The sequence below is a fragment of the Chionomys nivalis genome, chromosome 10 (genome assembly GCF_950005125.1).
Source record: "Chionomys nivalis chromosome 10, mChiNiv1.1, whole genome shotgun sequence".
Taxonomy (NCBI): domain Eukaryota; kingdom Metazoa; phylum Chordata; class Mammalia; order Rodentia; family Cricetidae; genus Chionomys; species Chionomys nivalis.
This window is the reverse complement of record NC_080095.1, coordinates 61867641-61881995: the sequence shown is the minus strand read 5'-3', so window position 1 is coordinate 61881995 and position 14355 is coordinate 61867641. Positions and strand designations below refer to the sequence as shown.

Sequence of the window (14355 nt, the reverse complement as noted above, 5' to 3'; positions counted from 1 at the left end):
CTGCTACAAACGAAGGAATACAATTGCTATCAATTTCGTTTAAAGTTTTAAGGTTACCAACATAGTTAGAAGACACATCAACACATATATCAATTTTAATAACAGCACCTCTGCTTCGAAGGTTATAGGAAAGCTACCCATAAAGACAAAATTAGAAGTTTTTGAGGCCCTATTTTTATATAGCTGCCTTCAAACCACATAAAGGTTTTATGAACTTAAAAATAAATAAAAAGAAACATATCAAAACTAAACTCCTAACATCATAATGATAAAGAAATGAATCATTTCAGTAAAAAAGAAAGTACCTCAAAAAACTATAGTTTGTTTTTTAAAATTATATATTACTGCAATCTATTTATATCCCTGACAATACTAAATATTATAGTATCACCTAATGCCTTTGTTCAAGTTGAGGCATGATGTTTGTTTGTTTTAGTTTTTCAGGACAGGATTTCTCTGTGTAATTTTGTCTGTCCTGGAACTCACTTTGTAGATCAGGCTGACCTCACAAAGATCTGCTTGCCTCTGCCTCCCAAGTGCTGGTATTAAAGGTGTGAGCCACCACTGCCCAGGCAAGGGCATGATGTGTTTAAGTACCTACTTGAATTATAGAAGTCTGTTGCCATATTAATTACCTATTGGAAGGAGGTGGCTGCTGGACCTGAGGACCACGTGTGGCTTGAGTTACGGGTACTTTCGAGAGTCCCAGCATTTCCTGTAAAGAGATGTGAATTCAGTGAGATCGGTTTATTTACTTCAACAATATTTGTCAACTTCTTAAGATGTTCACGGTGCTACGCTACAAATTAGGAACACAAAATAAGCATAAGGTCTCTTTCCCCAGAAGGCAAACAGTCTAGCTATGGAGACTGAGCTCCCTCAGTAGAAAGTCACCAGGAGAGAGCAAATGCAAGGTATTTAGGAGTACTTCTTACCTAATGCAGTCAAAATACATTAATGGTTAACTTAAATGTCTTTCTTCTTAACTTATACGCATTTATCCTTTTCAGCAACTATTATCTTAAATAAGTACTCGTAGCAGGAATATAGTAGTTTAAATAAAAATACTCTCTGCTCTCATAGTAGTTAAAATCTAGAAAAAATTATGTTATTAATAAAGTAGTGTAAAATCCTAAGAAGAAGAAAGGAATGAAGCTATCTGATACAGCAGTCTTAGCAGCAGCAGCATGAGGAAGCACACAGGGACTGGAGACATGGCTCAGCAGCTAAGAACCTTGCAGCTGCTGCAGAAAAGCAGAGTTTGATCAGCACTTCTATCGCGTGGCCCTCACATCAGCCTACCAGTCTTTCACAGCCTGCAACCCCAGCTCTAGGGAATCGAATGCCCTTTTCTGCCTTTGCAAGGACCTGCACTCATGTGCCAGACAGTAGTAGTTTATGCCTTTAATCCCAGCACTCGGGAGGCAGAGGCAGGTGAATCTCTGTGAGTTCGAGGCCAGCCTGGTCTACAGAGCGAGACAGTGTAGTCAGGAAGAGTATTTATGACTTAGGAAAAGATTTTCCTCAAAAGCATGAAGATCTATGTCAATTGCAGAATGAATTAAACAATCTGGGTGAGTCAGGCAGTGGTGGGCACATCTTTAATCCCAGCACTTGGGAAGCAGAAGCAGGCAGATCTCTGTGAGTTTAAGGCCAGTCTGGTGTACAAAGCCAGTTTCAGGACAGGCTCCAAAGCCACAGAGAAACCCTGTCTCAAAAAACAAAACAAACAAAAAGAATCTGAGTGTAGTGGTGCAAACCTTTAATCCACTACTTGAGTGACAGAGACCTGGGGCTTAATGGCCAGTCAGCCTCGCCTAACCATCAGGTTCCAGGCCAAGGGGAGGGCCTGTCTCCAAAATAAACAAAATATAAAAATAAAGTAGAGGGTGCCTGATGAATAACAACGCCTTAGGCTGTCTTAAGACCTACACACACACACCTGCATATATACAATCACTAACTAAACAATGCACAGAGTGACATCCTAATAAAGTACACAATGAAATTCTAATAAAGCCATTTACAGAAATGGAACAGGTTATATATGTGGGCATGAAGAGATATCAAAGACACACTATGAAAAGTAAAAAGTCTTCAATTTTTATGACAGCTAAATTATATAAGAAACAAAATTGAAGTCAATACTAAAGTTAAAGCCTTGTCATAGTGCAATTATAATAAAATTAACTCATCATGTTTCTTAAAAATGCATGCATCTAGAAAGTATTAACACACACTGTACACAAAGAATCAGGTGAGCACTCCCATTCTCACTCACCTGCAGCTGTTTGGCAGACAAATCCTTTGTTCCCCTGAAGACATAGCTTTTTGAAATGCCTTCACATCCAAGTTCATGAACCTGCACCATTCTCCCAAAAGTAATAAGTCCAACCAAAGCTGTAGGTGGCAAAAGACTCAATGACATCTGCATGGATTCCTTCAGAGCTTGTAAGTCCTCATCTTCTATGCAAGTATCAACCACATAGAGAAATATCAAAGGCATCTGGGGACCACGCTTTAAAAAAAAAATGCAGTAAGAAACGGATTTATAAAGGTATTAACATTTTAGCACAATATTCAAGACAGTCAATCAAGAACTAATTAAAACTGCAAACAGTGAAATACTAATATGTGCATACTCTTTTTAACTAACAGAGTCACCATGGAAAAGAAACAGGTTATATATGTGGTCTAGGAGAGAGCTCTGGGACACAGCACGGAATGAAGACTGAAGTTTAAAGGGCTGACAAGGTGACACAGCAGGAAAAGCACTTGTGGCACAAGCCTGACGGACTGAGTCCAGCCCCAGGATCCTCAGTAGGAGGACAACACTGACTTCTACCTCCAAACACACGCTAGAGCAGGCACAAACCTGTGCTGTGCACACACGTAATAAAATTTTTAAAATTTAAATGTAAAAAATTTTAAAGAAAATTAAACTTAGAAGCATATTCATGGAGATACACGCCTTTGATGCCAGAACTTAGAAGACAGTCAAGTCAAAAGGATCAACATAAATTCAAGGCCAGCCTGGTTTCACACAAAGACCCTGCCTTACTTAGCTCAGTGGTAGAGCACTGTACAGAGAGGCCCTGGGTTTGGTCCTCAGCTCAGGGGTAGGGGATGACACACAATACAGCAAAACAGACCAAAAAATAAGAAGGAGGGTAACAGAAAGACCCTGCAAAACAATATGTGCATATACATATATTTAGCTATATTTAGCTGGGTGTGTTAACACACACCTTTAATCCTAGCACTTGGAAGGTAAGAGGCAGGCAGATTCCTGTGAGTTCCAGACCAGCCAGGGCTGTAGAACAAGATCCTGTCTCAACACACACCACATGCATGAGGGGTTACTTAACTACATGAAGTTTAATTTATTATAAGTATTTATTATTTTCAAACTGAGTGTGGTAATGCACATGCAGAACCACCAAGAATTGAAGGCCATCTTCATCTACATAGAAAACTCAAGGCCAGCATGACATACATGAGAATATGCTGTAAATAATAATAATAATTTTAAGGTATTTTCAAATAATCATTAAACAACTACAAAGTTCAGGCCAGGTATGGGCACACCTGTAGTCTCAGCTATTCGGGGAGATCAACAAAATCAGGACAAGCTTGGTTTTTTTTTTTTTGTTTTTTTTTTTTTTTGGTTTTTCGAGACAGGGTTTCTCTGTGGCTTTGGAGCCTGTCCTGGAACTAGCTCTTGTAGAGCAGGCTGGTATCGAACTCACAGAGATCCACCTGCCTCTGCCTCCCAAGTGCTGGGACTAAAGGCGTGCACCACCACCGCCCGGCTCAAGCTTGGTTTAATAACAAAGTGGGGTGCTAGATAAAAAAACAAGAGATAATATATATTACTTTAAAAGTATAAACCAGGGCTGGAGAGATGGCTCAGTGGTTAAGAGCATTGCCTACTCTTCCAAAGGTCCTGAGTTCAATTCCCAGCAACCACATGGTGGCTCACAACCATCTGTAAAGAGGTCTGGCGCCCTCTTCTGGCCTTCAGGCATACACACAGACAGAATATTGTATACATAATAAATAAATAAATTTAAAAAAAAAAACCCATCCTTAAAAAAAATAAATAAATAATAAAAGTATAAACCATGTACCAAGTTTTTGGTCAAAACTTGAATAAAAATAAAATAAGTTAAATATCCTTCTACTATGAATAAAACAACATACTACTCACATGAGTGTATTTCTGAAAGTACAGTCACTTTTTAAAATTATTTTTGTTTGTTTGGGCTTATTTCACTTTTAACTATGTATCTGTGTGTGGGTGTGTGGGTGCAGGTGTCCCCCGAGACCAGCGTGTGTGGGTGTGTGGGTGCAGGTGTCCCCCGAGACCAGCACAGAGCATCAGATGCACTGGAGCTGCAGTTACAGTTGAGCAAACTGACACAGTGCTGTACACTGAACTCAGGTCCTCTGTAAGAGCAGCAAGTCTTCTTAACCACAGAGCCAACCCAACACAGCTATATTTAAATAATTTGATGGCTCAGAGGTTGAGAGCACTGATTGCTCTTCCAGTAGAACCGGGTTCGATTCCCAGCACCCACAGGTCAGCTCACAACTGTCTATAACTCCAGTTCTAGGGTACCTGACACCCTTACAAAGACATACATGTAGACAAAACATCAATGTACACAAGATAAAAATAAATGATTATTTAAAATAATAATAATAATGAGATAATGTTTAGAAAATAATTTCCTAAGCCTGGGATGACTCTTCAGAAAATCAAAACCTAACCTGGTTTGACAAACATAATGACAAGTTCTAGTGAATCACAATTCTGTTCCTGTACCACATTCAGATACTTTTACTGGCCAGGCATAATGTGGTACACCTTTAATCCCTGCCCTTGAGAGACAGACAAGAGGAAGCCTGCTCTACAGAGGTAGCTGCAGGCCAGCCAGTGCTCTGGAGACAGGCACTATCTCAAAAATACATTTATAGTTTTAAATTTCCACACTCTTGTGATTTTTGTTGCTTTGAGACAGGATCTCATAAAGTCCAGGTGGACTTGAACTCATAGACCAAAATGACCTTGAATCCAATCAGTCTGCTTCCACAAGCGAAGTTCTGGGATTACAGACATGACTAATCTGAATTCTGACTAATCATCAGATAATTTCAGGCAGAAATGACCTTCATCAAATCGACCTTGAGGTTTCTTAACTGTGAAATGCTCAATTCAATTTGCTGTCAGGCCCTTAATGTAATCTCCATTTTCATAATGATTCTGACATAAGCCCTTGCCTACTTATAGCTTTCTTAAATACCTACTCTCGCGTTCTTACCAGAACTACATATTCAATGCTTGAAAACTGGGGTAAAAGCTCAGCAGGCTGGTTCAGTTCAGATATCCCAGCATATGTAGGTGGAAACTGCAAACAAACAAACAAAAAAAAAAGTTATCAAATTATTGCCAGAAATAAGGTTTTAAACTCAAAATTATTTCTTCATCATTTAAACTTTTGTCTAGGTTTCTGTTGTTTTTGTTTTATGCAGCCCTGGACGTCCTGGAACTCACTATGCAGATCATGCTGGTCTCATTTAATCATTGAAAAATTATTTTCAGGCTAGTGAGATGATTTAGTGGCTAAGGGCTCTTGCTTCTAACGCTAACTACCCGAGTTTGATCCCTGGAGCCCCTGGAGTATAAGGAAAGACTCAAATCCTCTCAAGCTGTCCTCTTACCTACACAGGCTCACCACTGCACGTGCACACCCACCCACAACCAGTGAACCCAAGGAAAACAACTATTTTATCCTTTTTCACATAAGCATTCCCTACATGACCAGCACTACAGCATTAGCATCCTTAAGAAACGTCCTTCCAGCCGGGCGGTAGTGGCGCACGCCTTTAATCCCAGCACTCGAGAGGCAGAGGCAGGCGGATCTCTGGGAGTTCGAGGCCAGCCTGGTCTACAAGAGCTAGTTCCAGGACAGGCACCAAAGCTACAGAGAAACCCTGTCTCGAGAAACCAAAAAAAAAAAAAAAAAAAAAAGAAACATCCTTACGTGGAGGGGGAGGGAAATGGGAGGCGGAAATTTTTTCAATAATAATAAAAAAAAAAAAGAAAGAAAGAAAAAAGAGATGTCCTTACCTGATTCCTTTGGTAACAAAAGTTGCAAGCCCAGAGTTTTGCTCGATAATCCACTTGACTGTTTTAAGAAAAGACAGATTAGTTAGGCAATGTTTCAGTTAATTTTACAAGGACCTTAATTTAAATAAAATTAATTTTATTTAAAGACATGAATGGATTAAAATTGATGATCAAAGTGACTTGCTTTTAACTGGGAGCGTAAGAACCCAGGTAGTAGGCCTCTGCTACCACACCCATCTTAAAATACTACTTAAGTAGCAATAATAAAGTCTAATGGGCCAGCAAGATAGCTCATGGGTCAAAGTGCTTGCCAAGTAAGCCTAACAACCTCAGTTCAATACCCAGTGCCAAGGGAGAAGGAAAGAACCAGGTCTTAAAAGTAGTCCTCTGACCTCTATGCAATAGCATCTGTCTCTCTCTGTCTCTGTCTCTGTCTCTCTCTCACACACACACACACACACACGATTTATTTAATTATACATATAAGAAAACAAGGGGGCTGGAGAGATGGCTCAGTGGTTAAGAGCATTGCCTGCTCTTCCAAAGGTCCTGAGTTCAATTCCCAGCAACCACATGGTGGCTCACAACCATCTATATTGAGATCTGGTGCCCTCTTCTGGCCTTCAGGCATACACACAGACAAAATATTGTATACATAATAAATAAATAAATAAATAAATAAATAAATATGTGTGTGTGTGTATATATATATATAAAAAAAAAAAGAAAACAAAGGAAGATATTTCTACAGAGTGTGTGTGGAGCAGTTACTTTACAGCACAGCCTTCTTGGGTAAGCATGGCAGCACACACATGCAATCCCAGCACTTGGGAGGCAGATGCAGGAGGACTGCATACAGCAAGTTTGAGGCCAGTCTGGGCACATAACAAGTTCCAGGCCAGCCGGGGCTACCTTGTGAGACTGTCTCACAAAACACAAATTGACAGCAGCAAAGATAACCAATAAAAACAAAAGAGATCCTTCAAAACTTGAAGAGCAGTCTGAAGAAAAAGAAGCCAATGACAGAAAAACCGGAGGCAGAACAATAGCTGAAGACACAGTTTCAGGCTGTAAGTAGAGCTGGTATGCTCAAGGCTCAGGAAGAAAAGAGATATTAAGATGGTACATCAACCAGGAAGACTGGGTACGCCTATAATCCCAGCACTAGCAACACCAAGTAAAAGACGAAGACTCCACAGTGCTCTGGATCAGACCTGACTGCATTCCCTAGCAAACTGGATTGGAGAAAAGGCAGAAGAAAGAGAAATTTAAAAAATGTTTCCGGAGATTTTGCCTTAGAAATAAGTAGCACCTTTTGAATATCATGCTAACTCATTTATGACTTTTCCAAGTCCTACATACATAGCCAGCACCGTTCATACATAGCCAGCATCATTAATAGGACATAATAGTTCTTATAATGATGTTTGTATCTGGTCTCTACATTACTAATTCATTATAACTAGAATACTAAAATTTAAACTCTTGGGATTTCTTTGACTATAACTCCAAATACAAAAAGATGGAATTCTTTAAATAAATAACTTTTTGTTGAGATATCTTATGTAGCCCAGGCTTTGAATTTGCTATGTAGCTGAAAATAATCTGGAGCTTCTGATTCCCCTGCCTCCACTCTCTGAATGCTGAGATCGCAGGTGTGCTGGTTTATGCGATGCAGGGGACTGGACCCAGGATTTTGTATGTGCTAGGTAAGTACTCTATCAACTGAGCTAACCCCCGGCACAAATTACAGTTCTGAACTATTTTACCACAGTAGTTACTTCCATGTATTTTAATTACCATAAAGGATTCAAAACTGCACGGCAAGTGGTCCTACTGCACAGGACAGGCTCGTATTGAATGGGCGGTAAGTCGGGTCTCTCTTTTAGCGGTGTGAACAGGGCTGCCACTGGAACAACCATTCTCGTAGCTTCCAGCCGACTAGATGGCCAAACATTCCAACTGAAGCGGACGCCATCTCGTTCTTCATTTTGTTGGATAAATTCTAAATAGGTTGTCATTTTAGCGCTTGATTCTTATTTCTGTCTGAAACATAAATTAAAGATATTTAAAAATCCAGAAGCCTCATAAGAAATTCAAAGTAAAAATGTTTTCCTACCTCCAGCAATATTAACACATTAAAAATTATGACCAAATGAAAATACAGTAACTCCACTCATAATCTATAATAGCTCTACAAAGCCTATTGCTCGTGAAGCTTAGTAAGAGGAAGGGATTTTAGATAACTTAATTCACTCTTAAAAGTACTGAGAAGGTAAGATGGCTCAGTGGGTAAAGGAACTTGCTGCCAAGTCTGATGACCAGAGTTTGATCCCTGGGACCCACATGGTACAAGGAGAGAACCAAGTTGTCCTCTGACTTCCAAATGCGTGCTATGCACAAACGTGTACTGTGCACACAATGAGCCACATGCACTTAGTCACACACAAAAGAAATAAGTAAAATTTAAAAAATAAGAAACTATGACAAATATATAGTAAGCGTCCTTATTATTTATCTAAATATGTACAGAGGAAAAAGGACAAAAAGGGAATAGGAACCTAGGCCCTACGATTCCCATCAACTTTGTAACTTATGTAATTCTAATAAACATACAAAATCATAAAATTCTAAAATATACATGGTTTTTAATTCAAAAATGACAAGCTCTCACCTGAATTTCTAGAGGAGAGCATTTAATAGCATTTCTGCTAACAAGAAAGCTTCTCTTGAAACCAGGTAGAGAGTACTAGAGGCAAGGCAAACAAACGCCTGTTAAGTAGTATCCCAGGATTTACATAGCACAGAGCTCCTCGTAGAAACTGAATCCTAACTTGTGAAGGCATTTTAAGACATAAAATATTAAGATACTATTGCAAAATCACAGCCAGGTTTAGGCTTTCTGGTTATTATTTGTCACTCTCGTCGTTTTGAAAGGTCTCGCTATAGAATCCAGGTCACCCTCTAGCTGCAGCCTCCCAAGCGCTGGAATTATAAGTGTGCGTCGCTACAACCAGGTAGCTTATCACTTTCTAAGTGGCTGGCTAAGGTGTCGGCTTTCCCATCTAGAATTCAGTCCTGACTCAGGCTTTTAACCACAGAGTGGTTTGTCATGAATGGAAGCCAAAAAATTTAAACAAAATACAAAGTACTAATCAACAAAAATGAAGGAAATTGGGCTAAAAGACTGAGGCTGGAGAGACAGTAATAGTTAAGAGCTCAGTGCTCTTTGCAGAGGACCTAAGTTAGTTTTCAGCACCCGCATGGCAGCTCACAAACATCTGTAACTCCAGTTCCAGGGGCTCTGATTCTCTCTTCTGGCTCCCAAAGACACCAGGTACACAAGTAATGCAAAAACATTCAGGCAGGCAAAGTACCCATAGACATTTAAAAAAAAAAGAAAGAAAGAAAGAAAGAAAAGAAACAACGTAAAAAAACAGGAGGGCTGAAGAGATATGTCAGTGGTTAAGAGCACTGGCTGTTGGGTTCCATTCCTAGTGTCCACAACCAGATTCTATAGCTGGCATAGAAGGATCTGGCACCCTCTTCTGGCATCTGAAGGCAACAGGCACACAAGTGGTATACGGGTATTCACACAGGCAAAGCACCCATACACACAACACAAAATATTTTTCAATTTTTCAAAAAAACAGAATTGAAAATCATGGACCTACACTGTCAGAAGAAAGAATAAGGATGTTAAAGTAGCCGAGAAGGATGGTGGGAAATAAAACTGATTTCAAATGAATGGATTGTTGGCTTTATTTTTAAAAGACTGCAGAAAACTATCCTGCCTTTTCTGCTGTGTGAGAACACACTGCAAAGTACCACGTATGCACCAGAGGGCAGGCCTTCACCAGACACCCAATATAGCATCTTGATTTGGGATTTCTTCTAAAACTGAGAAATAAGTTTCTAATCAATAAAAAATACTGATATGAGCAGGTTGAAATGGTTTTAGGTGTTGTCAAACTTAGGATTAATTCTGTGAGCCATTCCGCACTAATGGATGAAGTTGCTGGAAACCACCAAGCTTGGATGACTTTCCATCTGCTGCTGTCCTATGTGCTAGGCTCTCTCCTTGAAAAGAGAAGCAACCAACCCGTCTGGTATAACCAGCAAAAAGAAGCATGATGGAACAAACATGCAACCCAAGCACTAGGAGAGGCTGAGACAGGAGGATTACTGTAACCTGCGCTACAGGTTGACAGAGTGAGATCCTGTCTCAAAGAAATAATACTAAAAGTAAGGGGAGAAGAGAAACTAAGCAGAGATCATATAGTAAGACATGGTTACATAAATAAAAATCTTCAGCTGTTTCCCCTCTCCTCTCGGTTGGAATGCAGACTACACATAGCAGTCTTTGTTTAAGAGATATAAAAGTAAGCATGTTTTTCTTCAGATCCTCAACAATGTTTAAAAGGAGGTCCCGAGAACCACTGTTTAGCTCTCTCTCAGTGAGAAAGATTCAAAGACTCAGAAGGTGTTTACGAAAGAGCCAGGTTTAAGTTTCCACAACAGGTTGTAGACTGGATATTTTTTAAAGCATATTACATCCAGAATACTTTCTTAAATGATTTACTGCTCTTTTTATGTGTATTGTTGTTTTGTCTACATTTATATTTGGTGAGGGTGCTGGATTCCCTGGAACTCGAGTTATAAACAGTTGAGAGCTGCCACATTGGGGGAGTAGGGATTAAACGCTGGTCCTCTGGAAGAGCAGCCAAGGCTCTTACTGGCTGAGCCATCTCTCCAGCCTATGGACTGGATTCTAACTCCGAAGGCTTGTATTTTATTAGGATATGCAAAATGTCACCTGAGTGATATCTAAGCATGATTTCCCTTTCCTCTGTGTGTTCCTCCCAACCTCTCTGCTTTAAAATCACATTTACTCAATGATATCCGCTGTGTTTCTGAACTTCTGTGCAGGCTGCACATGCTCTCACTTGGTCTAGTTACAGGGTCATGCACAACACTTCCTTACTTTGAATAGCAGTAACTGCTCAAGCTGAAAATCACAAATCCCAGCACAAAAGCCCTTTCGCGAACTTACTTAATGTGATGACATTATTTGGCAAGCACTTTATTACCTAGTATTAGCATTAGCCAGGCATTGTTTTTATTACCTAACATAAATCCAGCCAGGTATGTTGGCACACAACTTTAATCCTAGCACTTGGGAGGCAGAGGCAGGTGGATCTCCTGTCAGTTCCAGGCTGCCAGAGTGAGACCCTGGAGACCCTGTTAAACACACAAACCCTGAAATATCATTAGAATGCAGATTTAACAAACTCATCTTTTTTTAAAAAGTGACATAATACAAAAGGTCATCCTAAAGAAATGTCACATTTTTCCAAAGATTTATAGCAGTGAAAACTATTTTAATAACTCCTCCTGGTAGAACAAAAGCATCATGTCACTTTCACGTAGCACAGCAAATATTTTCCTATAGTATCTTGAAAGGCTTTCCCTAGTATTGCTTTTTCTCTATTCCAAATTTAACCTCCTTATGCATTCCTAATTGAAAATCACACAAATTGCAAATAACTTAAGCTCCTTAGTTATTTGTTACCATTGTTCCTCTCTACATTTCAGTTGTAAAATATTTTACATATGTATTTATTTTTTTGGTATGGGTGTTTTGCCTGCATGTGCATCTGTATATCATGTGTGTGCAGTGCCTGTGGAGGCCAGGAGAGAGCAGTGGACGCCCTACAAATGGAGTTACAGATGGTTGTAAGACAGTAGTGAGCCGCTGTGTGTGTGTGTGTGGTGTGTGTGTGTGGTGTGTGTGTGTGTGTGCGCGCGCGCACGCGCGCACACGCGTGTCTACGTCTGCACAGGTCCTCTGAAAGAGCAACCCACTGGTTGCTCTTAACTTCTGAGCCATCTTCCCAGGCCCAGTTGTAAAATTTTCAATGAAATGAACTGAGTAACAAATGTTATGCTCTTGGGCAATAAACTTCCCTGACCTTCAATTTTCACATCAGTTAGATAAGAAATTTAGGCAGTAACACTATAGGTCTAAGAAACAATTAAAACCATGACTTTTGAAGACCCTGGAAAGAAAAGATTTAATATTCATTTATATTTAAATTTCTTTAAGCGAATATACCTAGTTGCCGGCGGCTTAGGGTGGGAGTGTGTTAAGACAGGACCGGACAGAAGGTGAGGTGAGATGAATCCACACCCCTCTAGTGTACCTATGCATTTACTGTGAATCTTACTCTTCCTTTTCCACAAACAGTAAAGCTCCACCAACAGAATGGATGCCCGAGTGCACGGTACTGCTCCGCTCCGAAAAGCGAGCATTAGGAACGGGCCCAAGGCATCAGCTTTCCCCGGTACTTTTCTCCTTAACCTTTCCAAGGCCCAAGGCCGAATCACGGGTGAGGTAGTCACCTGGGTTCAAAGTCTAGGGCATTCCTGATGAAGTCAAGAAACGAACCCGGAGGGCCCAGCCCGGGAGCCCTGGGCAGGGATGGGAAAGTGTGCCATCCAGGGGGAGCGGGTGGGTGCTGGGCCAGCTGCTCGGAGCGCCCTTCTGCACCCCGCTCCCAGCCTTCCACCTGAACTCGGGGTCCTGGAGATGGAGATGAGGGCGCTCGGTCGCCGTGACAGGCTCAGTGCTCTCGGGTCAGCGCTGGGCCACACAGCCTCCGGCGCGCCTCGCCCTCAGGCTTGGGGACAACGAGGACAGAGCCAACACCGTCCTAAGACCCCGGCCCGCTGCCCGCTGCCCGCTGCCCGCCTCCCAGCCCGGGCGGAGCAGAGGTGGCAGCGACGCCCGTCCTTACCACCGAACCTTCCGACGAGCTCCGCACCGGTCGCAGCCTCCGCCTTGCAAAGTCAGTCTCCTCCGCCGCCCGGGAGCAGCCGAGGCACCGCAATCAGGGGCGGCACCGCCCCGCCCCCGGCCTCCAGGACGGCCTCGGCCTGGACAACATGGCTGGTGCCGCCTCTGCCACGTCAAAGGGGAGGAGGCGACGAGGGGCGGGCAGCGGAGGGGCGGGGCGAGAGGAGGCAAGGGGCGGGGACAATCCCGGAAGGGGCGGGGCGCTCAGGTGGTAATGGGCGGGATGAGTGGCGGAAGAGACCGAACGGGGGTAATAAAGAGGGTGAGGCGAGCGAAGACGTCCCTGATTGCCCAGGCAGAGGGCGGGGATAGTTCAGGAAGGGGCGGGGCGAGCGGCGGAAAGGCTGTAACCCGGGTAGTAAGGATTGGGACGTGGCGGAAAGGCAGCGCTGCGAAGCTGCAGATCTCCGGAGTCGGGGATTCATATTAAGGTTAAAATAATACGCGACTGAGAGCCGGGCGGTGGTGGCGCACGCCCTTAATCCTATCAGAGGGAGGCAGAGGCAGGCGGATCTCTGTGAGTTCGAGGCCAGCCTGGTCTATAAGAGCTAGTTCCAGGACTGGCCCCAAAGCTGCTAGAGGTAAACCCTGTGTAGAAAAACTGAAAAAAAAATAAAATAAGGAAAATGAAAATGCACGACTGGGATATAGTTACGGGAGAAACTATTTCCTGGTAACCGCCAGAGGGGCCTTTCGTGTCTACTCTTTGAATAATTGTTTTTCAGCTTTCTAATATATAGGAAAAAATTCCTGCGGTTTTTTTTTTCTCTGACAGATCTTATCCGTTCAGATGGAGAAAGAACGACGCACTAGCCAACAATATTTGAAATATTTACTACAAAGAGATACTAAGGTCCTTCCAATTTTGAATTTTCGTCAGTGTGTTAAGAGTCTATGAAACGGCCCAGCCAGTAAACTCGCTTGCCCCAGAACTCAGAGGTAGAAGGGGAGAACCTACTCCCCAAAGTTATACTCTGCCCTCCGCACCTATCTCATGCACACATCCACACACATGCAAAACCACAAACGTCGTCATTTTACACTTTTTAAGTGTCTCTATAAGGTGGTGGTGGCGGCTCGTGCCTGAAATCCCGAGAGTCAAGGTAAAAAGACAAGCCAGCTCAATTTACATTGCAAATTGTAGACCCTTCTGGGCACTCTTCTGAAGAGGCACAATCTCAAAACCCGAAAAATTATCCACGTGGGATATTTGGCTCATGCGTATAATCCCAGGACTAAGGAAGCTGAGGCCGGAGAATCACTGCAGATTGTAGGACAACTTGAGCTACTTAATAGGTTCGAGAATAGCATGAGCTGCACACCACTAAGATGTTCTCCGAAAAAGTAAAAAAAAATAAAATAAAAA

General features: G+C 42.0%; 1 protein-coding gene across 1 annotated transcript in view; it reads right to left on the bottom strand.

The window, feature by feature from the left end:
* Positions 1-13093, bottom strand: part of Sec23a (SEC23 homolog A, COPII coat complex component) — a 50978-nt gene extending 37885 nt beyond the window's left edge. The window contains exons 1-6 of the mRNA XM_057783087.1: positions 12931-13093; positions 7934-8179; positions 6134-6191; positions 5325-5411; positions 2282-2518; positions 636-715 (exon numbers count right to left, since the gene is read on the bottom strand). Of these exons, the coding sequence (XP_057639070.1) occupies positions 636-715; positions 2282-2518; positions 5325-5411; positions 6134-6191; positions 7934-8154 (683 nt within the window). The 5' untranslated portion in view covers positions 8155-8179; positions 12931-13093. The remainder of the gene's footprint in view (positions 1-635; positions 716-2281; positions 2519-5324; positions 5412-6133; positions 6192-7933; positions 8180-12930) is intronic.
* Between the last annotated feature and the right edge of the window lie 1262 nt (positions 13094-14355).